The sequence below is a fragment of the Linepithema humile genome, chromosome 6 (assembly GCF_040581485.1).
Source record: "Linepithema humile isolate Giens D197 chromosome 6, Lhum_UNIL_v1.0, whole genome shotgun sequence".
NCBI lineage: Eukaryota > Metazoa > Arthropoda > Insecta > Hymenoptera > Formicidae > Linepithema > Linepithema humile.
In genome coordinates, this window is record NC_090133.1 from 19388536 (window position 1) to 19414783 (window position 26248).

Sequence of the window (26248 nt, forward strand, 5' to 3'; positions counted from 1 at the left end):
CTTCGCCTCTACGCGTATTAATATCATTACTGTCTTGCGTATACGCGTAGCGCGCGAACACCTAAGCCAGTCCCGTATAATTTTTATTACACGAGGGATTGCACGGCGTGCTCCTTATTCCACTCGGCGAACTCGAAAATGACGTATCTGCGCGAGAGCCATTTCTAGTACAGTTCTAAGGCAGTCAATAGACGCAAGACAATACCGAGGAGCGTATAATCCGGGAATGGTTCCTACATTTTGACGTCGGATATATAAGATGGAGCATCGGAGGGAGAGAGATCGCGACATTATTACTCTCCGCCTTTATTGCGGGCCACATGGCCTTTCTGTGTCTTACTGTCTCTCTCTCGCGCGCGCGACGGTAACGATATTGACGCCAATCTTGCCTCGCTAACCTTCTTGTTATCCTCGCAGATTACACTTAGAACCACCAGTGTGATAACGTTACGCGCCCACGTAGTTCACACACACATACTCTCTCTCTCTCTGTCTCTCACGATACAATTCCCGCATTGCCAGTAATGCGTCAGCATATGGCGTCGTAATATCTTATCGTTTTAGCGGATAACCAGTAGAGCTTATTACTGCATTAGACGTATTCGGTAATCCGGGATATTCCCGGATTTCGAACGCCATTTCAAATAAAGAAATTCATCATTGATGCACCGCACATTTTCTAATACAAAACTGCGACTTGTGTCAAAGTTCTATTAAATTTCAATTTATAAATATAAATTTGTAGTAATGCACTAATTATGTCTATGATATTTTTATATGTAAAAAAATTATTATACAAATATTTATAAATAAAAATGTAATAGAGAGAGTTTAGATACGCGCGAACGAATTAAATGTATACGACATACCTTTCTGGTTGTTCGAAATTAGTTGAGCCACTTTGTTGATGTTATTAGAGGCGGAGTTAACAGGCACCAGGGAACTCTCATTCCCTTTCAAGAAACGCTCGCACTCTTCCCTCTTGCGTCGAAGCTCCTGCCTGTAATAATAATGACAAAAGAAAACATAAACACAAATTCGACAAATACTCGCGATTGCATCGATATGCAACAGTATCTCCGCCGCTCGCATTGTTTTATTTCGCGTCGCTCATTAGCCCGAGCTTAAGCGGGACTCCTTGCGCGGCTTTATTGTAATTAACGAAACATTTGCAAGTCATTTACAAACGACGGTAAGGCGCAAGAGCGTTATGAATATTCCACGTATGTCCCGGCGCGCGCGCGCGGGAGAAGGGTTGTGGAGAGCGCGATACGTACTTCCGGAATAAACACTCCGAAGCCGACGGGCTTCAAATTACTATCTTCTCGAGTTTCACGAAGTAGACGCAAATACTACAGAGTTTCGCGACTCTGTCAGATATACTACTTCGGTATATATGCATACATATTCGGTGTATACAGCAACCTATAGGATAGAATGTTTGACGTGACGTAGCACTATTGATACAAAGATCGCGCATATAGTCTCGCGTACATACGCAAAGATCGATACGGTAAGAGGGGAGACAGAGATTCGAGATATATATGTGCTGTATATTCATAATTGAAGAGCTCCAAGCGGAGAAGTGTTGCAAATTTATCGGACGCTTTGCCGGAGAATTGCTGCCGCGCGGAGCTTGAAACATAATTTAAAATACATTCGAACAATGACAAAATTTAAATAAAATATGAAATTAAAAATATGTATCATTTCATAAAATAATAAGCGAATTTTATCGAATTTATTAAACATGAGTTTCAACAGATGGAAAATTATTGTTAAGAGGAAATTATTGGATTAAATATGAAAATCGTAACAAGTATTAAATATGCGTTTGATGGACGAAAATTATTGCTAAGGGAGAAAATCGCGTGCAATCCCTTGTCACGGTAGTCCTGCGAAAACTGCAACTTCCTGCTGCGTGTACGTAAATTTCTCGCAAGCCGAAGGAAGCACGACATAAATCGTGGCAGAAGCACAGTTTTGCAACAAAAGCAAAAAAAAAAAAAAAAGAGAAAAACCTAGAACAGAGAAAAAGTCGGTAGGAAATTACAATATTCATTTCGATAAAAGGAAGCGCTGCGATCATACGCTACTCTCACTGTTCTCTCTCTTTCTCTCTTTCTCTTTCGGTGTCCAAAAGTAATTTATTATCTCAATGGTCGGAGAATTACCCCGCTTTTACGCCGCGGACTCTTTTACTGCGGACAGCATAAATGCACGTTCGACTGTGATAAATACTCATACGATAGCGCCGGCACAAAATATGTCAATAATTCCCCCAATTAAGACCTGACATTATCAATAATTAGCGACATCGTTATTTCACGAGAATTTGATTTAGGAAGATCGCGGGAATACGCAAAAACGCCGGCAATGATATAAAGTCGAGTGGGGTAATTCAAGTCATTAGGATATATATAACGTAAATCGAACAACATAATTTTCCATGATAAAATTAACGGCTATTATGACACCATTACAGAGTGAATATTCCCGTACTACTAACGCCGCATATAAAATCAAACTGGTAACTGTCGATATTTTTCATTGAAAATTCATTATTTCACTGTCCCATTTCTTTCCTCGTTCAAGATTTCTCGAATTTCCCTTCTAAAATTTACTCTTTCCATATAGTCCGTATTTTAAAATATAAAAAATATAAATACAAGACGAGATAATATATCGAAAATATAGGAATCCGGCATAACGCGTGCAGCGCGTGCAAGCGGAAATATCGATAGGGAAGTTTAATCTAAGAGACGCGCGGTTTAACGGGCTCTGAAAAAGGTTATTCTATTATTTTGGAGTTTCGTTATAAAACTGTATCGCGAGGCGGTTATATATACATATAACCGGATCGCACTGACGAATGGGCATCGAGGGTTCCCGCCCTCGGGCGGATCTGGTATCAAATATTATCCATTATTAAACACTACAGAGCCCGGGCCCGTGTAGCGGCGTGCGTCCGACAATTTTTCAATATTTTTCTGGCTTCGAACGCCAGAGCGCTCTTCCCTCCTCCCCCACCCGCCCTCGAACGGTCGTCACTCACCCCATCATTGTAACAGTGTATCGGGATAAATTCGCACGTTCCCTTTGATATACAACACGATACGATATCGATGTGATATCATTCGTTCGCCCGCGTGGTATTTCCGTTATTAATAACGCGTCCAATTCTAAGGATATCATTTTTAGTTAATAATCGTACAGAATGTCGCAAGCCTGACGAGGCGTTGGATCTTCCAAATAGGCAGCAAAATTGTCGGAATTGTCTCGACTTGCAACGTTATCAAGTACTTTCGTAAACGAGCTGCAAATTATATTGGAATAAGATAGCAAGTTAAACTTAAAAAAAAAATTAGACATTGGTTTTTATCTTTTCTTCAAACTTGATTCGCATAATTCTGTAGATTTTCAAATAGCCTAATCTCCTGAAACACTCCGTTTCATATTTTGAATTAAAATTTTTTTGGTATGGAAAGCCCATCGAAACGACAAGGGTGAATGTTCTCTCCGCTCGTCTTAACGTACAGCGAGGTAATACGGTGGCGATGTTCGACGATGTATAACGCCGATAGACCGATATTTCGGCGGTACCTATTGTTAGCGAGCAAGCCATAGAAATTTTTCTACGTCTCTCGTGCTACACGAGAGGAAGGCGCGCACGTTTTCGCGATGGCCGCAAAATCGACGACGATCCAATCGGCGGAGGAAACAGCGTGGAGCACTCTTTGTGTTTTTCCTATAAATTGAATTCGGCGCACGTTAAATATTATCGGTTATTAAAAGCAGCGTCATATATGCATACATACGCGGATATGTGTGCGGGCGCAAGAACGCGTACGTGATCTGTCGATATTTTTCTGCTCCATGAACACTCTCTTTGGGAATGTCCCTCTCACGCGCTCTTCCTTTCTCTCTGTCACTTTATCCGTCTCTCGCCTCTCCCCTGCCGTCCTGCTTTGCCTGAGTTAATTCCGGGGTTATTCGGTAGGGAAGGTCGACGATGTCGGCCTCGGATCATAGCCGTGGAATATATAGATCCGGACCGACATATCGATCGACGTGGACGGGAGTGGAATAATAATTTGCACTGTTATTGCGAACCCATCCGGCGAAATCAAACCGGGCCGGCGCTTTCCCGCGGTCCCCTTGTTCCCTCTTTCCCTGCGTCATTGTCCTGCGAGTCCTCATGCCTGTCCCATCTCTCTTTCTCTTTCTCGTTCTTCTCTCCTTCTGTCTCGGCTCTTCTTGTTCATTACCTCTACCCTTCACTCTTTGCCGACCATCTCCTCTCTGTCTCCTTTTCTTCCTTCCATCCGTTCTTTTGAAGGTAGAGTAAATGCTTCTATTGATCCCTTTCTCGCTTTCTCTTTCTCCTCCCTCCTTCTTTCTTTTTCTGCATCCGTCTCCGCACGAACACACACTAGGTGCACGCTTTGTTCGGCGGATGACTAGAGCAACTACGAATATGCGAATGACAAGTGGCAATCGATCGGAACTCATCGTCTCCTCTGGTGGCGTCCACCTCGTTGACGCTCCCGAAGATGCTTTTCGCGTCGATAGAAAAATATTCCCGACATACGCTTGCCACGCCGTAATGGCTTCATCCTTGTGACGTAATGGCATTCTCGAGGCAGCGACAAGCGAAAAACAATCCCGCACAATCCTCGCGCGACGCATTCGATTTCGTTTTAATATTACGACGAAATTCCGAACGTTAGTATTTTCCGTTAGTTCATTTTCAACTACAAATAATAAATATTAAAAATGCATTTATTCGTTTACTCCATCATCGCATTGTTTATTGTTGTGGAATTTTTATTCACAATATTTATCTAATATTTTCTGCAAAGTATTGATAAATTATTAATAAATTGCGCAAATAACTTGGTACATAATTTTGATGTTATTCTTGCAAGACTTGGCGAAAGAGCGGGGATGGTTAGCAAAACTGTGAGCAAGGTGAGTAATCCTGGCCGACGTGAAGGAAGCATGGGGATGGTATGGTTTACTTCAAAAACTTTTTATCGATAGCGTAGCCAGCGGGCACTTTAAATAATCCTTCTGGACGCGGATATTAAATTTCTTACCGTGGCTCGCGGTGAGCGCGGCGGATTCGTGGTAGTCCGTTTAAACGGTACACTTTGTCCGCAGGACCGGATTGCTGTGGTATTATATATATAAAATGTGTTTCTATATACACACACACACACACACACACACACATATATATATATATATATATATACGTATCCTGTGGCCCCACCGCCATTTAAACTCTAATCGTGACTTCCGTAAGAAACCCTTAAGGCTAATTGGGGCGACTTTTTCACGAACGCGTTATTTTACGCTCTGAAAGACGCAGCAATCACCGCCGGACACTCGATATCGAGCAAATCGATCGAGTTGGAAATTAGTTTCGTCGTGGCTTCAAAGGAAAAAAAAGAGACAGAACGAGTTACAAAATGTTACACGGGAAAGGGGATGAAAATTTTTATTAAAAATGAATGCGAGGCTGAGAATTCACCTAATTAAAATCGGCTGACGATCGCGCGATTCGTTTGAACTCCCAACTGATCTTATCCGTACGAGTTTCGTCATTAACGGATTTGCGGAGCGATTCGCGAAGCACACGGGACGTATTGAATATTAACAGACGCTTTCATAAAAATTCTCAAAGTTGGCAAAGTGGTTTTGCGCTGTCGGTCGTCGACTGCGGCACGCGCGGTACGTTAGAAACGCTCGCTGCCTACAAATAACGGCAGAGCTTTGAATTTTAATGCACCGCGGCGACGTTGCGGCATCAGGCATCATTCTGAAGGGAACAATGTGCTCGCAAGATTAATCGACAGCACTGATAGCGCCGCTATTCTCCCTTATCACGAAACGAAATGTCGCTGGAAATGAGCAGTCGTCTTTCTTCTCGCTCATTTCGTATTCTGTTTCTTGTACGGTCGGCCAGTGCGCGACTAATTAATTAAAATCATTAGATTGGATTTAAATTTACTTTTCAATGATTGTGTATGCGAGTAATGATACGACATTACAAGTGTCAATTAATCGGAATGTTCACTAATCAGTGACACAAATTTTAGTAATCGAGCGGTAATTAGCCAGCAGAATAAAGACTCATTTATATTCTCCAAAGTATTTCCATTTATACAGAGAATGGCGAAAATTGTGGAATAATCGCGAAGGAAGAAATCCTTCATGAAAAAAATATGAGACAAAATTGCCGAATAGAATATTTTCATAAGAAGTTGCGTCTCCGAGGAAAACGGCTGCAAGCTGCCACGTATACTTGCGCTCATTTAAATAAGCGAGATACGCGCAGGGCGACTAGGAAAATTGAACCATCTTCTTGTAAGTATCCTATACAGGATACTAATATGAATAATATGCGCGGGACTCGGCATTATAATTGCGAGGTTAGAGGGGACATTGCTCATCTACTGTGTACATCGAGCACTACATGTAGGCATCTGATTGTTCCCCATTTATCTGATATGGAGAACACATTCATCTATTATGTATACGAGATAAGATGGAAATCAGGCAGATAAATCAGATACGTAATGGAACAACAAGTTCAATGTTAATGCTATTAAACCATAAAAGGATATTCCTGGTTGCTTATTTTAGAATTTTAATACCGATAAAGTTAAACGTGATCTAAAAGTGTGACCGGACAAGACTTAAAATAAGATGTCCAATATTTATATTTCAAGTCGGCTAATAAATGACAATTATTAATGAATAATTCGATTGCGCGATAAAAATGTTTTAGAAAGCTTTTTAGTAATAACAATACGTACGTAATAATAATAGCAATATTTATCAAGTTTTTTCACAACAATCAACAAGATCACAGATTCCAAACAACATTTATTCCATTTTTTCATCGCAAAAAATTTCATTAGATTGCACATGAAGCTTTTTGTTATTTTCTTCCGTCGAGATTTCGATACTAAATAATTGTCCGATTAAACAATATTGACAGATTTTTTTAGAACACCGTGTACAGCCGCTCAATCAATACAAATCGCTCTTCGAAAGGACCCCCTCTCTTCCAGAGAAAATTATTTGCGTCGAATCACTCGATGTCGGTATCGATGTCGAAACGCAGCCCGCAAAAATAATCCAGCCCGGGGCAGGTAGCGTTTATACGCGACGTTTCTCTCTTTCCAGCGTTACGCTCGGACAGAAATACGGTCGATCCGGCAGCTATTTTCTCTGCGGTCCGGCAACGGCCGGCCTCCGCGCGTCGGATTTTCTCCCGCTCTCCGTGATTGCAGCGTCCCGAAGCGGCACGGAGGATCTTTGAAATGCACGTGGGCGCGCACTATTAATTACAGCGTATCCAATTATTCTTCGTTACGCGAATGATATATCGGTCGGCCGATTCCCATTTTATTATATCGCATCGAACGCTCGACGCGCGCATCCACAGCACGCTGCGTCGCGCGCGAGTTATATATAATCCCCTCGCCGTAACAATTATATAACAATACTAATGCCGCAACAATGGACGCGATAACGAGGGACAACCTCGCGTTGAATATCATGATGCGTTCTCGCGTATACTGATATCACACGCTGTTTGAGAAAACGTATTGACTCGAAATACCGATAGCGCAGCTAGTATCAAGGGAGAGAGTCGGAAAAATCTTCTACTTTTAGTTTTAAATTAAAAATAAATAAATAATTTATAGATACATAATTTTAATGAAAACAAGGAAAAACGAAAAATGATGCGCGATTCGCGAAGCACTGCACAAAATGAATTACAAATAATAAGAAATTTATGGTAAATTATCTCTCTTTTCGTCTTAACGTAAATTTTTTTAAAAAAATCTTCTCTACCTTTTTTTCTTTTCATGCACATTGTCTTTATATGGATCAATGATTCTCAATTCCGTAAAAGTGCCAAGATGCTTTCAATGCATTTCCGTTATTATTTTCCACACTATCGTGTATACGAGACTCGAATCGAAGCGTCGGCGCCGCGAGCTTGTTAATTGCGGAGAGCTGTCTGATCAACGGACGGCATAATACCGAGTCATTGAGATGCGCAGCAGCGTTAGACGGTTAGTCTAGCCGCGTAGGCAACGGCGAAACAAGACCACTTCACAGCCATGACTAAACAGAGCCCAGAGCCAAGGCGGGCTTACGTCGATTACTTCATTAATTAGCCTGACCCAAGACGTATCCGCTTTCCTTCGTCTTCGCTACTGTCGTTCCTTTATGCTCGGATTCGCATTGACAGCTAAACCACTCCCGCGCCAACATCGATACAATTTCCATTTTTTTCTATAAAACTTAATACGTTTAAAAATCTATTTACTTTTGCAAACAAATTTCATCAATAACTGTGTTCCCGAACGACGAACCATTTAATTGTAAGTACCAACCATGCTAACGTTACTTGACTTCGATGATCGAACGAGAACCGATAGTTTTCAGAGAAATCTCACATCCGCGCAAAAGAAAAACTTTATTTAATTTGTCGTAAGTTATTTTAGATCACACAAGTATTCAAATAATGTCATAAATATGTTTAAATGCTCTAAATACCTTTCAAATCTTTTAGACTCTGTGTTAGATATTTGTAACATTTTTTTTATTTTGTGCGAATATTTTTTAAAGGTTTCTTTTTTTTTAAATTGTATAAGGCATTCATAACATTAACATATAACGCTGCGTAAAATTTTCTAATTTGCCAAAGTTTTAATAGAGCAGATAAACGCGAACAAGTGGGGAAGAAATTAACGCTTCGCTTTCGATTGTGAAACTAATCCTTTAAAATGATAAAAATCGCCATCGTACGAGCGATCTCACCACGACATGGTTCGCGATTCGCAAGTCCGAGACATCTAACGGATTTAAAGCTTTTGCGGTGGGATTAAAGGTTACCCAGGGGTTAAGGGTCGGATCGAACGGTAGAGCCGAGCCCTACCCTCGTTGCATTAATTCAACACGACTACTTTGGTGCACTGTACGCGCAACCGTGACACCGTACGAGCGTTATTTTATTCCACAAAATTCTCGAGCGATAAATCTAATGCGTTTTTACGCTTTACCCGCTTCCTGCCCGCTTCATAAATTCTATCCTCAACGAGAACCTTTCCGTCATTTCGAGCACGAAAGTGTTCCGAGCGATCCTTTCATCACCGCATCCTTTTTGCCCCGCCCCACGTTCTTTATTTCGATAATTAAATCTCTCTCTTCCGCATTGTCTACGATCAAAGCTCACAGTGTTTCCCCTGTTAGAGGAATAATCAAACTGGAGTACTTTTAATTTTTATAATCTACAAAAGATTCAAATAAAAGGCTCTCGATAAAGCAGTGATGTTCCTTCGCAAGCATCGATCCGGAAATATGATATATCGCATTGTACATTCATTAATTTTATGTAATATTTCTTTTGCAATAAATGTTTTACTATGAAAATATACGTTTGGATGTAAAAAAATTTTAATTATTTTTCTGAATTAAAAAATTAAAGACCCTTTCTGCAGACTAAAAAATTAAATATTTTTTGAGATTACGCATTACCATTCCGATTTAACCCTTTGCGGTCGTAAAGCTGAACATTTCAGATGTCGTAATCTTCTGTTACGGGCGCATGTCACACAGAAGGGTTCCAACATCGTTTTTACTTGAAACCCCATTTCATACCCACACCCCAAGAAACAAACCAAAAGCTATGTAGTATGTATAGAATGCTACATATGTATACATACGTATGTAGCATTCTATATATATATTTATTTACAAAAATGTTTGAATTTTTATATTAGAAAATTGCACGTACAATAAAGTCAACGGCAAAAAAGACTCGATCGCAAACGGTTAAAATGTCTGAATAAAATGTCTGATTTCGCGTTTGAAAATTGGATTAACCGCGCAATAATAAATTACTCACTCACGTCACTTTGATGTAAGCGCCGGAAAAAATTCTCGCTCGTACATCGTGAGAAATGCTTGCTCCCGATTTTCCCGGATGCATGTTCATCCGAATAATCGCGTCGCGCGTCGCGTCGCCCGCCATCGCTTATCCCCGAAAGCCGCTGCAATCTGGATCAGAGCCCTTGCAGGAACGTGCAGGCCGGCTCGAGGAGCAATCCTTCTTGCCGAACTGACGGGCGGACGTACGAGATTTCCACGCCAGGCTGTTCTCCACCCCGATCGTGTTCAACATCTGTCTCTTTTTCTCCGCACGGGAGAGCAGCGGCGGTCCGGTCGGAATCCGGAGAAAAAAACCAGGTTCATTGCGACCGGCGGCTCGTATCCACGATTTATCCAGTCGCGGATTGCCTCCGCGGAGAGATCGGGGCCGATCTAATTTCGCGCGTGACCCCGACGAAGAAGCTTGAGAGCTTTCTATCTCCGGCGATGGCTCGATCTCGTATCTGGCCGATCTCTATCTTTCTCTGCCGGGCTGCGAGTACGAGCTCCGTCCGGATTTCTCAGGCGTTAAACATGGAAAGCGCAATTGCGAGATCTGAGAGTATTTTTCAAGTATTTGCGACAGCGTACTTTTTTCAACGATTTTCCCTTCGTCAGCGCTGCGAATCTTCATGCATTTTAATCTGATTTTCGTTCAATTTATCACTCTCGCTAAGTATTTTAATACCGAATAATCAGGATAACAATAAAGACAATGTAAATGTCGCGCTGGCGCAAAAACACTTTTTTTTTTGTCGTTTTAAAAAGTTCTCGTTCGGGAAGAAATGTTCCACCATTGAGCGTTTGTATCTCTTCAACGGTGAAAGACAAATTGTCTTATGCGTCGCTTTGCTCGATTTAAATTCAGCACGGTGCACTTCGTCCATGAGAAGTTTCCTTTTTCCACTTTAACTTTTGCTCCCCTCCTTTTCGTTCTTAACTATGACATTCGGATAACAACGCGAGACACGAAAATGACTATAAAACGGAATTTGATATACGGGCCCGACAGGTATCCCGTTCCATTTCTCTACTTTTGTTCTTGCAAAATATTTCCCTCACAATTACACTCGCGTAAAACGCGATGACTATTATTTCGTGATAAAGCAAACGTGTTTTCCCGAGTGTCATCCTGCGAACATTATTTTGCAACGCGGCCGAGCGTTGCGTCCCTTCCCTTCGCAAAATATTATTTGTTTTGTTTCGCGAGCGTTCGTAAAAATCTGTATTTCGCGCGCGAGAAAGAATGAGAGAAAAAAAAAGCAGAGAAAGAGAGAGAGGGGAAGAGGACGCGCTGTTTCACAACCGCGATCTGCCCGCGCTAGAATATCCCGATAATTTTGGTCGTAACACATCGCAGGTACGCGTTTGCACTCACGTTTTTCTTGCGTGTCACGGTATCAATTTTTGGAACGGTCGCATGATCGGTGTAATCGCCGAAAACGCTTCGATAATGTCTCACTGTCTGCGCGCTAGTTACACGTGTGCATTTGCGTTCGGCCTTTCTAATGGTGTCGCGATTTTGAGAATTCTGAGTGGCACTCGTCGATAATTGTAGCAATTATAATTATAACGGTCCCTCCCGTCCGAATATAACACCGTTTGCGGCGTGGGACGGATACCGGGTGGCGCGGGTCAGTAAAATCCATTTTGCGTAATCCGTCATGTCTGCATTTATCCGTCATTAATTCAGCTGCGATTTTAATTGACAGAAAAGCTACCTCGCTCGCTCGCGGCTCGCGAGCGGTGTTTATATTATCGATTTTGCGAGACACCCGCGACCGCCGGCCAGGCGATGAGCGCGGCTCACTCGTGTCTACGCGAATGATGCAATGATAACTGCACCTGTCTGCGTCGATAAACCGCGGGGAATGCGGATTGTTAAAGCTTGATTACGAAATTTCGCAAAATCCACAGGTAGCACTGAATTCTAAAAATTGCTTATGACGTTGCATAAAAATAAATATCGCAGTTGAATGATAGTTTATACAACTGCAAACCTGCCTAGCCAAATATTTTCCAAAAACTTTTGCATCTGTAGTCAACAGTACGGAAACAATAAAAAATATAGCTTTTATAACTTTAGATTTTATTTCTTTTGTGAGTTACATTCTCAGTATCTTCAATTAAATTTTTTCCTTCCTATAAATTAATTTTTAAACAAATTTTAAATCATTTTTCGATAGCAATAAATTTTATATCATCAAAATTATTTGTCTGATATTTAAATTTTCGTAAATTTTAATCAGAAGTGTATGCGTTTAATATATACATATAAAGAGATTCGGAAACTGTTAAAAAAGAACTTTTTTCTAATGTATGCATAGATAAATTCTTTGTGGAACTCGATAGATTTTTTACTTCCACTTTCCTAGTCAAGCTGTTAGCAAATGCCGTTAATCTCGCTGATCGCCATCGAACGCAGAGCGAATTACCCTCGTTATTATATCGCCGCGGGGGATTTTATGATATTTTCCTCCGGTATATAACAGCGGTTTCATCCACGCAGTACTGCGCGCGCGCGCGCGAGTGCATCACGTACAGAGGTCGGTCCAAACATTTGATACGAAGTGACCGCACAGCCGCTTTGTATATTTTTCGATTCGTGGAACAATACAAGGGCGACGAGTTGGAAGATTGCCCGTGATCAAATGTTACACATAACACAAATTTCTCGAATAGTTCGCCAGGGAGAAACGGATCACGACAGATCGTTGAGCTCCTTCCTTTCTCTTTAACGGGAAATTCGAGGGGATTTTTGCCAAAATAAGAGCAAACACCTCGTGCGTGGCGGGTTTCGAAATCGAATAACCCTGTAAACAATGTTTACGGCCGCTTTCCATTTTTGCGAATCTAGTAAAAATTCTGATTTGCAGCACGCTGTTGAAGCACGGCGAATGTACCGCGTACGACGTCAAGTCTCACGATTTTGTAATCCATTTCACGCAGTTCTCATCTTCCCGTTCGTTCCATCGATCCTTCAAATTTCCCATCATACTGAATCATCGGGCATACGAAAAGAGACGGCGCCGGGACTGTTCAGTCGCAATTAAATTTTCTCTCGCTTCTAATATTAAATAACGTACTTTTCGCGTAAAGTTAATGGCGCTTAAAAATTTAAACCCCTCATTCGATGCGCTTTATCCACCTCATCGGTCGTCGACCGAGAACGCGGCGCGTCCTTTCAAAAGCACTGCATTAAATGTTGATTGTCCGTCTACTCAAAGGCCAGTTATATAGTCGTACGACCAGTTTCACGAGGTTAACCCTGGCGGCAACCAGCACGGGCACCGCAGAGAGAGGCTAAAACCGGAGTCCAGTTACGTTCGGTAGTGCCCGCCGCCGCCGCCGCCGCCGCCGCCGCCGCCGCCGCCGTCCCGGTAGGTGCCCATCCCTTCTGAATATTTTAGGAAGTACGCGCGCGTACATCCCTTCTTGCCCCTCGCTATATTATATCGGGCTCGAAGCCTCCGGTGGACCCAGGCGAGTGTACACCCGGGGCAGATATATTCGCGATTAAATTCGCTGTAGTACATATGCGTGTGTATCGGTGTGCGGCGTGCCTGGAAAACTCGCTTTCGCAAATGCGCGAAAATTATAGAGAGTGGCCGGAAGTGGCGCGCTTCGGCTGTCAGAGAAAACGTGCGGAAATGAAAAAGGGCATGTCGCAAATTCCGCATCTGAGCGCGACTCGCAGATTCGTCCGCGAAACTCCGCCGATGTACGATTCGTGCTTCAATTCCAGAACCGGCTCGAGAATTGCTGCGCTTCAAACAACATCGTTTATAATCCGGTCCAGTTAAGTTTTTTCTCACATACATGAGAATTGTTTTAAATCGCGCGGATTTTAAAATCAAGTGCCTTGATGCATTTAACAATAGAATCGCGGATATTCTCTTATATATATTAAATTTAAAATATTACGCTATTCTCAATTGCACCTAAAAATTTCACATTCTTAAAAACTAAAATGTGTAAAAATATTATTTCAAACAGGAAAAACAGGATATTCAATATAAAAAACGTTCACATAATGAGTGCTGCCGCGATTTGAATAAAATACAATAATTTTCTTTTGTTATTGCACAGAGATGGAACAATTGTTTTTCGTTTTTGCATTAAGAAAGTCGAAATTTCATGGACGCGAATACTTACATCGACTTATCCGGTAAGTCGTGCTCGGCGGCCAGCCGCAGATCCTCCAATGCGAAATGGTATTCTTTGAGAGCCATAAAGATCTCGGCTCTGCCCAGCAGCGCCAGGGGCAACGTCAGACCCTGATCCACCGTCTTGCTCTTATCTGAAACAGATATCGTCGACTTGTGATTTGGGGAAATATCGCTATTCGACCCCGAGTCCCGCTCGTGCTCATCGATTACTGTTAAGCGAATTTATTGACGCGCAGCCAACGAAGCCGTGAAAATGCGGAACTCCTCCGATCGACTGATGCATGTTGGCAAGATGCTGTAAACAGGACTCGAGTGAAGTATTTATTCTACTTGTTGTAAATCTGGCGCGCTGCCATAGCTAACAATCGACATAGTTTTAAAACCATTAGAATCCATAAAAGTTCCAGAATATTCGTTTCAATTCTAATACCCGTGCAAATATATCACAAAATAATCATAAGTTCTAGTAATAAATCACCGTTTTAATATAACGGTTGAATCAATTAGTAATTAAATAATAATTAATAATTAATCAATAATTAATAATACTGAATCAAGTAAATTTAAATTATATCGTAATGATAATTGCGTAACAATTAAACAATTCGTAGCTTCACGTTCTAATTATTGGCACAATATAATTGTATATTATTTTGTATGAGCACAGAACTAAGCATAGATTCAATGATTTGCCAGCGATTCGTCTGAATAATTACTAATGTACTACTATGCATTACTATTTTAATACATTATCAATCGCGAAACAAGATGTCCAGACAAGAGACAGTAATGCATTTATTATCCGGCTAAAATCTTCAAGTAAAACGAAGCGAGGTATGAAACCAAGTAAAATACAACGCATCCTTTTAACATAAATTATGCATTCCAGTTCACGCATTTGTATCGATCGTCGGAGAGAATCAGCGCTCAGATAATTGGCATTCTATTGCAAGCATTCTATTTATAGCGACCTGGTCGCGGAGCACGCAGGACAGCTTGACTGAGCAGCAAAAGGGCCTTTTCGTATTGGCCAACGGCGGCGAGCTGATATCCTTCGAGTCGTCTGCGCCTCGAGATCTCCGCATCCTTGTCCCTGAAAAGGGGCTGCACCTTTCCGAGCGCGTCGACCACGACGTCCCGCACTTTCGCGTCGGTGAAGATCGCCCTCGCCCGCCCCACGTCGTCATCGATCCGGCCGAATATCTTCGATGTCCAGGTATCGCCCGCGGTGTGCGTCACGAAGTCGCTGAAATCGTGGAAGAATCCCTTCTTGCCGGAGCGCACGGTCTCCGATGAGCAGAGGATTCTGTAAAATTCATCATGATCCTGCATTCTTGCGCGCGGAAGGATGCTTGCGTGCCGCCCTGCAGAAGCCCTTTGTGCCGCGTTCTTCTTTCTCCTCGACTCCGCGCTTCGTTAACGTAGTTCTATGTATGTGTGTGTATGTGTGTGCATGCGTATGCCAGTGGATCCGTTTTTAGACGGCTGAAATACGTCCGTTCGTCTTTATATCGCTGATTAGTATACTCTCTCAGTTGTCTTACGGCTACGCCGTGTACATAAGTGACTTCTCTTTCCTGCTTTCTGCTTTCATTTTAAGCACAGTTATTTTCTGTTACTTGTTATTAAATCTTCTTTGGCCTGCCCTTTTTTCTTTTGTATTATGCGTTCCAAGAGAAAAATTTATCTTCCAAGATTTCCATCTTTATTTATTTCTCAGTTATTACGCTCTTGTTCAGTATCTCAGTTTTCTTAATACTTTTAGCTAATTATATTTTGATTAAATCTTCTTACATATTTCTACTTGTAAAAGAGAAATTCCTGGAATACAATCAATTCTCTTTTCTTTTGTTTTCCTTCTAATTGTCGATGTACCAGCGAAGAGTCTGCCTCGTTATACCCGTCGCGTCGTCACATGTTGCGTCATCGCGCTTTCGACCGATCTTTTTGAACATTACAGAAGTTGGATGTTTCGGTATATTTTGCATCAGTCGTTTCTGTCGAACGCGACCTCGTTTTGCGAACTCTCGGAATTAAGAAGAAACGACCCGACAACGTAAGCCGGGAGCAACGACCGGAATACTAAGGAGCCGCGTGCAAATATTTTGCTGGTGAAAATTTCGTTAAATCCGACGATGTAATTTCGCCTAGTGCGACTTCCCGGCCGGCTAGAAGCGCACGAGTCCGAGAGAGAGAGAGAGAGAGAGAAAAAAAGACGTTGCACCGCACTGAATCATAAAAAGCCGCGGTCCGATGCACGGCCAGTTTTCTGTTCTCTCGTTTCGAGTCCACGGAATTAAACGACTCTATTCGCCCGTGAGAAATAGCCACTCGGGGATCCTCTATCAGGAGGTAGCGAGACCCGAATTTAAAAACTTCCTCCGCCAGCCGAGTCCTCCTTCGCAAATTGGGTGCTACCAGAATCTCGGATGAACACTATATACTCCTTTCAACTCTTCCGGTTTTGCTTTCGTATCCTTTTTTCCCTTATTTACGTCTTTTTTATCAAATAGATAAAATACGAACGAATTGCTTTCTATGATAGTCTACATAAAATTCATAATTTGCGAAGAAACGTTTAAATTATATTAATACAAGTGTGGATCCCCAACGGCACTCTAAATCGAGGGTTGAAAATTTAATCGCATATTTATAGCACCGGCGGCACCATCGAAATATTATACTGCTTTCAATTTCTACTTTAAATACCATCTAACGCGCACCACTTAAATGCTTAGATAATGTTCATTCCTATGCTATCTACTTTCGTTTGTGGCTTTTATGCAAATTTTTCACTTCTGCTTCTCAGCTATTTTCGACCCTGCATTCCGATTTCTTTTCGATTCTTTGCTGCACCGTTAGTTCGCAGCTTCGGAGCACTAGCAACCGAGGGACGCCCGAGCGCATACGGAATGACTGAAACGGATTACCGGCGGCGGCGGCGGCGGCGGCGCGCCGTCCTGCCCCTCGACGCGCGCGAGAGTAAAACTTTAAAGATCCTCGACCACTCTCATTCACCGCGAAAACCGCAACATCCGGGGGATTCCTCACGCTTTCTCGCGCGGCGCCGGCTCGATGCTTTATGAGGGGTTTACTTTATAGACACGAACGAGGCATTAGGACGGAAGACCGGTATTAGACTGAAGACGCCGGCAGAATGCGGACGAAAAGGGAGAGGCGAATATATATAGAGCGAGGAACAAGGATGGAATGTCTCGCAGAAACTACCTCCCCACCCTCTTTTTCTCTATTTGCGGAATAGCTAGAGAAATAATTTTAGATGCGGTCTATTCGGGTCCTAAGCGTCGCGGTGGAGCACTTTCTCTCTCTCTCTCTCTCCCTCTCTCTTTCTTTCTCCTCATTGCAGAGTCCTCTGGCACCGTCCGTTCGCAAGCGGCGAGCAATCGCCGCGAAAATTTCTTGTCGATAACGACATTCTCGATCCCACTTCGCGCGTCTGATCCTCCTTCCGTCGCCTGCTTCCTTCTGTTTTCTTTTCCCTGCGGTCTTACCTCGGCGTCGCCTCTCGAGTCGACGCGGAAATCCTACCCCCGATATCCGCGCCCGTCACTGCCCATTCCACCACACGGAGCCCCATTATAGCCAAGAAAATTTATCGTCGAATGTCCTTGATCCTCCCCACCCGACGACTCCGCTCTCCCACTCATGCTCACGGAGGAAAATACCTGGATTCGAGTAACTCGTAAATCGAACTAGCCGAGTAATAAAGTCGCGCCATGACGTTCCTTCGTTTTCTCTCTCTCTCTCTCTCTCTCGCTTTTTCCCTCGGAGTTTCCGTACCTTGCGACTTTTTGCTGTTGTGCGCCGAGCGAAATCTTCGGGTTCTCGTGTGCGAAACGTTCTTGTGTGGTTGCTCTCCGGACCGCTTAAAACAGAGGCAGATTCGACTTTGTCTCGAACAAACTTTAATCCTCCGCATCGCATATTCATAGATGACATCGTTAAATAATGAGATGACACAAAATCGAGATACACGCAGCATATGTAGGATACTTTACTTCTGCGGATTATTTTTTAATACAGTAGATTCTTTAATAGATTTTATGTTGCCTTTTTTTTAATAAATACTATTTTGAGAAAAAATAGTTTTTAAGTTGTAGTAATTAACGATAATTCTAAAAAATGTACTGTAGTTTGACGAAAAAATCTGCGTTGAAGATATCAGTATGCAATACAAAATGCTGGCGCTTTACGCAATACATATTTCTCAATTAGTCCCCTCATAATTTTTCACGACGGACTATTTAACTTGGACACAATATTTTAGGCACGTTTTAAGATGTCTGCGGACGAAGTCTGCAAGGATCCATCGGGCCATCTGGCCCGAGAGAATTCGTACGCGGCTCCGACGTTTCCCATCCTCGAAACGTAAAGTATCGATGCCGCTTCCCTGATGAAATATCGACACTTGACTTCTTGGAGTAAATGGAACCTTTCGCGCGGTAACGTCATATGAAGTTCCCGGAGGATCACCGCCACTGCCGGCAGTTTGTATCGATTTAACGTCTGACCATGTATGCCTCCCGTTAGTCGTCATATGTGTGTCAGGTGCATCCCCCTCGTCTTATTTATTCGCAATCTCACTCATATTCTTTCCCGTAACGTATAAATTTTTCAGCGTTGTCGTCGCGAGATTCCTCCCCGTCACTAAAGCGCCGTAAAAATTTTGCCAGGATAGAAGTGCAGCATCCACATTAAATTGTTATGTACACGATTCTCCACTTTCACGCTATTTTCTATTTCCTTGACTAATTTATGTCGAATCAATTTTTCTTTGAAAAAGTATCATCGCTTATTGCAATTTTTATCATGAAGAATCGCGAAACATCGATGGTACAATTTTTTATTAAACATATAAAACCTTCAGAGATTTTCTTCTCTTAAATAATTCAAGTTTCGATAAGTATTATATACCAAATTCTGCGGATGATCTCTGTTTTCTTTTCTTTTTTTTTTATAAGGTACTGATTGTTTTATGGACCGCGCCCGTTTTTCTTTTTTAGTTTTCTTTTTTCGGTGAAAGCACTCGCTGATAACACAGTTCGGTTCGTGATAATCGGACCGATTTATGAGTCGAGATGGGAAGTTATCACGGTGCTGGTGAAGCAAAACATTGGCAGCTTTATCGGTCTGGAAGTCTCCTCTCGTTACTCTAGAATAGTATACCGGCAAATTTATCCCACTCGCTCCATATATGCGACTGGTAATTAATAAATGTTCTTGAGCGCGCGATATTTACGATGGGATGCGGCGGCAATGTCGTTATTGCGGTACGCATTAAACAGAATGCTCGTGTGCGATGCGCGTGCCAAGCGAGGCCTTGTCGTCATTCGTAGTTAAATTCCCGACGGCCGTTTAATTCGCGTAGACGCTAAATGGCATTCTTTTTTCGATGGGGCAAGGTAAGCCATTTCGCGTGTTAGGGCAGAAAGACGCGGCTGATTCGCGTAATTCGAGCAAATTGCACAATAATGCCGGTGGAATATTCGCCGAGGGATCTTAATGGTATTTTTATCGACTTTCTTTCCAACGCCGCGGCGACGAGCTCCGTGCGGCCTGTCTTGAAAATGTCCTGGAGTCTGCCGCAACGAGCGGTGAGCGTCCTTTTTCCCTTTCACCCTCCACCGCAAACGCGTACCGATGTGGTGTACATTTTTTAAATGAACCTTACAATAATTTTTACATTAGTTATTTAAATTAATTTTCCCTGTGTGTATGTGTGCGTACATGTGTGCATACTCTCGTCTCACTTAATCGTAGCCATAAAGGCGCGAAATTACCATCGCACCCTGTTCGACAAAATACCTCACTTCGCCTCTGCGCGTCCCGCATCGCCGACTACGTGTCATTAAATGCAAATTTCGCGCGGCCAGTAGGGCGACTGAAGACGAAAGTTTAAGCCGCATTTAGTGAAGCGTTCTTGCCGATTAGAAGCAGAACAGGTGTATCTCCGGCGAGCAGTAACATACGATTTCCGTGGCGAATGCCCGGTATTCGTTGCGAACTTGACTTGTAATCGCCAGTGTGTCTCGGCTGTTCTACGATGTCTTGATGTATATTTCAATATGTTCCTTGTATACGTATGTTCGAGTGAGACATAACAGAAATTACGCCGTCGTGTTTGTTTATCGAGAAAATCACATTGTCAAACGATTAATGATGTTATCGATATTCCCGCGAATCGAGTCAATCATTATTAGCGTAAATTTTCAACCTGATTGCTTCCACGCGACGAGTTATCGGATCAATTCTCACTTGTGTCAGCGCGTTAACTGTTAATCGTCTTTTATGACATGCAATCCGATCTCCAAACACACGACACCAAATGAAACGTGTTGCGTCATTCATAGGTGCGAGCAATGCCTTCATGTTACCAGATAAATACTTTTTAAGGAAAAAAACATTTTTGAAGTAATATTTCCAGACATTTATACATTACGAAACTTTTTGACAAAGTAGACATTACCGTGTTCGAGCAATCAATTGATAAGAAGCTTCATAAGATACAATTTTCATTTTTCCCCTTTTAAAAAATAATCAAAATTTTACTTACATAAGTAATAATTCAGCAATATCAAAACACAATATTTTTATACGACAAATTTTTTATATAATTTTTTCGTTTAATAAGATGAAGGCATTTTTATAATTATTACTAGCGTACATCCGTCAGCGCATTTTATCGCTCTTATGAAGCACTCGCGTCTCTCTTTCGCAATTTCTTTTTATCAATTTAGCGCCCGTCATGTATAGACGGGACGATCGACTGATATCGTATGCGCGGGTGTTACATTAGCTCACACGACCTTCTCGGCTGAACGTGGCCGGAGCGTGCGCGTAACGAAGCGCCTGCTTCTATAAAAGTCGTCATGCGCAAGCGAATTTTTTCTTTTTCGTGCAAATTTTTGTTCGTTGTGTCTTTCGATAAGTCGCGGATTCTTTCTCGAGAGTTTCTAGTGCGTCAGCGCGCAGTCATCAATCTCGCTGCGTGCCAGCCGGGAGAATCCGTCAAACTTCTTTCGAAACGATTTGATAAGTCAACGAGCGAAAAATGCGATAAAACGCGCTAAATGTATATATAAAATTGCTACGTCAATTTCTTTATATTCCAATCTGTGCACTGTATTTAAAGCAGTGGTACTTTATACTTCTCTCAGTTTTAACTTTCTCCGGAAGTTCTCTTTGTTTGTTTCTTAAAATACTACCTTTGCAAAAACCAGACTATTTTTAAAACTAATTTAATAAGTAAAATTCTGGCTTTTCTCAAAGAATACTACAACTTTCTAATATACTTGTAAAAGATTCTGAAATGTAAATAATTTGAAGATATGACAAGTGCTTTTATATTTCGATCAGAATCGATTTAAATCATAATACTTTTCGATATAATTCTACAAGCGTTATCCAAAAAAAATTACAAATAATGCCACATTTCAGAAAAAAATTTTTAGCATTGTGTAAAGTGGCTGTTTTTTATCTTAAAACATAAATTAAAATTATTTACTGCATTCTGCATTTTCAAATAAAGCTGCTAATCGAATAAGATAAGATATTCTGATAACTATGTAAAAACTATTATTCGTTCAAGTCGCATTTTGATATGTTGTAAACATGATGGTTTCCGGAGTTTTAGATGGTGATCTTGCTGCGTCCATCTGTAATCCCGGCTATTCGTGAGCACCTCCAGAGCGAAACCGTCGCGTCTCTGCAAACTAGTTTATGCCGAGAACCGCGCAATAAATTATCATGAACAGCACCCACGGGGACGGCTTTTCGCAATGTATTATGCGCTGGACATGCTCGCAGAAAGCATTTTACGCAAATGAGAAGAAAACGCGCCTGCTCCGTGAAGACAAACATCGATTTTTGAAAGACGAACCGCACGCTTCTCTTCTTTCGTCCCTTTCCGCAATCGGTCTTCCGGTATCGTGATATATTGCGCGAATACGTTTTATTCTCATATAAATCCAATCTTCCGCAAAAGAAAGAGAAAGAGAGAGAGAGAGAAAGAGAAAGAGAGAGAAAGAGGGAGAAAGAAAGAGAAAAATAAAAAAAATTATTCGAGTTTCAACTTATATTTCTTATTGCTCGGCTTAAAGGAATTTAATTCTCCCGAGAGCCAGAGTAAATATCTCTATCCATCTATCGAGATTGTTTGGTCCCCATTTTTGTTCTCGATGTATTTATCTATCCCGTTTAATGGAAACTCGGAGCATTAATGCGGGCGATTTTTCATTCCCTTCCCCCTGCCACCACCCCCGCCCACAGGATACAAATGTGAATGAGAGCAAAGCATAGCGCGGAATGTAATCGCCCATGACGCGATTACCCGCGGAAATCTTGCCGAATCATCAGGTGGTTCGCCGCGCGACCGCCGCAGAACTGCGCAGTTTGCGCGCGTGTTTGTCGTCGCAGAGCCTAATTGTAAGCCGGTTAATTACGGCGTTTATTTGCGTGCGCGCCCATCCATCCGTCCGGCTACGCGAGCTGGCTGCTACCGCCGCCGTTGCGTTTCGCCGGAGAGATCGGTAATCGTCTATTCCGCGTTCCGCACAGAGACTTCATTACACCGAGCCGGCCCCCGATAATGATATTGAATGTACGATGAACCGTCATCAATTGTTGGTCGCGAAGTGCGTTCCTGTGTGTGTGTGTCTCTTTCTCTCTCTCTCTCTCTATATATATATATATATCTCTCTCTGAGATCGACAGCGTTAACGAAGTCAATTAGGTGCGAGGAGGAGGTCTCGCCTCGATTGCATTTCGCATGACGCAGAAATCTTCCGATTCGCGTATCGGTTTTGCTCGTAGATTTAGCGTGATAATTCGATCGATCGATTCGCCCTCTCTCCCTCCCGCGTTACGGTCGGCCCCGACGGCGTCCGCGCTCACATTTCCCTTCTCCTCCGCCCCTTTTCCTCCTCCTCGCCCATCCCCGCGGATCCCCCGTTCGCTTGCAAAGCGCGCGCCGGGCAATCTCATAAAGATGAAAGCGATTTCTCGATGTTAGCGTTTTAATTTAATCCTCTTACGCGCGGAAAACGGCGAGCAATGTTTTGTGGAATGTCTTCCGGCCCTCTCCCACTTCGTTCTCTTTATCGAGAGACTTTACAGATACGAGCCATTTCCAACGCGTCTCTCTGGATGTTTCTCCGACCCTGTTACGACTGTTAATTGGAAGTTGCGATATGGAGTTCCCGAATCGATCGTCAAGCTTTCGCAAACGCAGGATTTTTCGTTTAATCATTTCGATATCAATTTAATATTTTTTTCCCCCTATTGTGTTAATCATACATAAACGCACAACACATGTATATGAAGATGTATTTCAATTAAAATAATGACGGCGCGCGTGATAACTTTGGTCGATTTTACGCGATCGTAAAGACGGAGTTAACGAGTGTTATTTTATCTCGCCGGTGCCTTCTACGGACGAGGAAGACGAGAATGGACGAGCGGAGGGAGAGCTCCCGAAGTCCAAATGTTAGCCTTCTTATCGAAAGTCAATGACGTTGAAAATAATATCCCGGGCTAGACGCTTCGCATCAGCCGTTTATCTCAAGCCGCAGGAACTCCACTCCGTCCGCCAACAGTGAACGAAGTTATGGAAGTTCGCGGTCGCGCGCCGGACTAAAGTAGCGATTGTGGAGCGTTGCTCTTGTCGCGCGCAGTGCAGAGCACGAGCTGAGAGAAACTACCGTCTTCGAACACAAGGCGGCAAGTCGCTATTATCTCCGCTCGCGAGATCGATAATCCGTTCCGCTCGCGAAGACACACGAATCCGAGCTTCCATGCAATCTAATTAGTTCGAGGACGAAGACGACAACGACGACGACGACGACGTCGGCGATGCGAGTGTCGCTCCGCTACAATTGCGGCCGCCGTCGATCGGAAATGATATTTGCCTATTATGCGCGCTCTCGCAAAATGTATTAAGAACGGCGTAGGGGTCGGAAGAATACGTATGTAACGAAATTATAACGCTCGGATATAGTTTCGAATGTAGATTTTGTGACAATTAAGGGAACCGTTTTTCCTTTGTCAATATTTTATAAGAGTCCATCATCAGCCGCAAATATTTAATCTTTAACATTCAAGATCTAGATTTTTATAAGTCTTAAATTACCAGTTATATTTCTTCTCTTCTATTTATTTTACTCTATTCGTCTCAAATTGGATATACATTGAGCGAATGAACGAACAATGAACGAACAACTAACGTGAATCTTTGTGTTTGTATTCATCGCTCAATATTTATATTCATTTTTTCTCCTTTTCGTACCGACTTTCACATTTCGCTTGATCCAAGTATTCGCCGATGAAAATAATTAAACAGGATAATTATTAAATAGGATAATTATTGTAAGTGCACGTTTTACTGTAATAAGCTTTAATTAAAAAGAAAAGAGAATCTATAATAAATGGCATATCAAAATCATATACTAAACATTTTATTGTGGAAAAATTTTCGAGTTTTACACACGGAGAAAATTTCATATCAAAAATTACTATATACGGCAGTAACCGCGCAACATGAAGGAACATTATAAAAACGTTCACTATTTTTTCTAGTATGTATATAATGGCCATAGTATTTAGCTTATAATTTCTGTTATGGTCCGCGGCTACTGCCGTATCATAGTAATTTTGATATAAAATTTTCTCCGTGTGGTAATTTATATTGTCTATAAAATCCAATTAAATGAATAAAGTTAGTGCTAGTCTTTCAAGTCTATTTTAAACATAATTTTTTTTATATTTCAAGAATAGAAAAAAAAATAATATGCAGACATGAACAAATTCGCTTTTCAGAGCAAACGGTTTATATTTTCTTTCTCGCTCGAAATTTCTTTGATGTACCGTCTTATGAGCGAATCGGTTCGAACGCGGCTCGCTGACGAATATTCTACTCGCGTTCGTTACAGAAAATTCGCATTCTTTGTCCGTTCATTGCTCGCTCGCTCGCTCGTTTAGTACACATTCGTTTCAACTCTAGATTCGACATATCTATTCACAAAACGCGATGGGAGTACTCGAACTAATGTTATTTCAGCAGGAAGTAAAGCCAGTGCCTCGGTGATTTTCATAGAAATGTGGATTCGCGTAAACGTCGCACAACGACCGGTTCATGTATATTTCTTTATTCCGCACGCAATGAGCTCACGTACTTCATCCGCGGCTGTTAATATTTTAAATTTATCCTTGCAATTATATACTCCAACGGCGCGTTACGTCTTCTTCTTCTTTTTTTCGTTTTTTTTTTTTTTATTTCAAAAAGTCTCCGCATATCCCCGGGGTAATAGCGGCGATATAAATGTTTCACAGTGTCGCCTGCGGATCCCCCGGTTGCCGCGAAATTTGATTAACGAATCCCCCTGAATTTTCTCTCGCAGGGACATCAGTATATCTGAAGTTTTGCATGACGGCTCGCCAGGAAATTATTAATGGCGCCGTAGGATTATCCGTGTTTCGCGAGTCCCGCGCTTCCCCGCCGGCCGCCAAGCATCGAGATTCATTCGTCAAATCGCAGCGTCGCGCAACACATCCATTTTGCGCGTTCGGTCCGCGGAGACCGTCGAAGACGGGAGTACTGCGATTCGATAGAGACGGATGCACACGCGCGCGTCATCCTACGTAGATTATAATTCCATCGACGTTCGTCCGCGAAATAAAATCATGCGCCGCGCGTGCGATGTATTCTGAGGCATCGCGTTATCGATCGGATGCATTGCAACTGGCGCTAATTGCAATTGACGATTAATAATTAACGCGTACGTCCGTAATCCGCCGCGAAATAATATATCGCGTCGTCGTACGCATAACGGTCAGCGGTACGACAAAAAATTTACGGCAGCGCAATATGACGTTCAAACAACGGGAGCATCGGCTGGAATAACGTTACATCGTTTCGAAATTTCAAGCGTATTATTAAAAACTCAAGTATATTAGTGAAATAGTGCTCACATATATTTTTTAAACTAGTTTCTCATAATAATATATATATATATATATATATATATATATTTCACATTATTCTCGTTTAATTATATATTTTTCGTACTAAATTATTCAAATTATTTTATTCCAAGATAAAATTATTA

The 26248-nt window shown here is 42.1% G+C and overlaps 1 protein-coding gene across 6 annotated transcripts in view; it reads right to left on the minus strand.

Moving 5' to 3' along the window:
- Nucleotides 1–26248, minus strand: part of Smyd4-2 (SET and MYND domain containing, class 4, member 2) — a 106131-nt gene that overhangs the window by 19402 nt on the left and 60481 nt on the right. For 3 of the 6 annotated variants that reach the window (XM_067358220.1, XM_067358219.1, XM_067358221.1), the window contains 2 exons: nucleotides 14113–14257; nucleotides 870–1000 (listed from right to left, as the gene is read on the minus strand). In XM_067358220.1, the coding sequence (XP_067214321.1) occupies nucleotides 870–1000; nucleotides 14113–14189 (208 nt within the window). In that variant the 5' untranslated portion in view covers nucleotides 14190–14257. Of the gene's footprint in view, nucleotides 1–869; nucleotides 1001–14112; nucleotides 14258–15097; nucleotides 17872–26248 lie in introns of those variants that run through there. The other 3 variants (XM_012378308.2, XM_012378307.2, XM_067358217.1) reach the window with 3 other exon arrangements.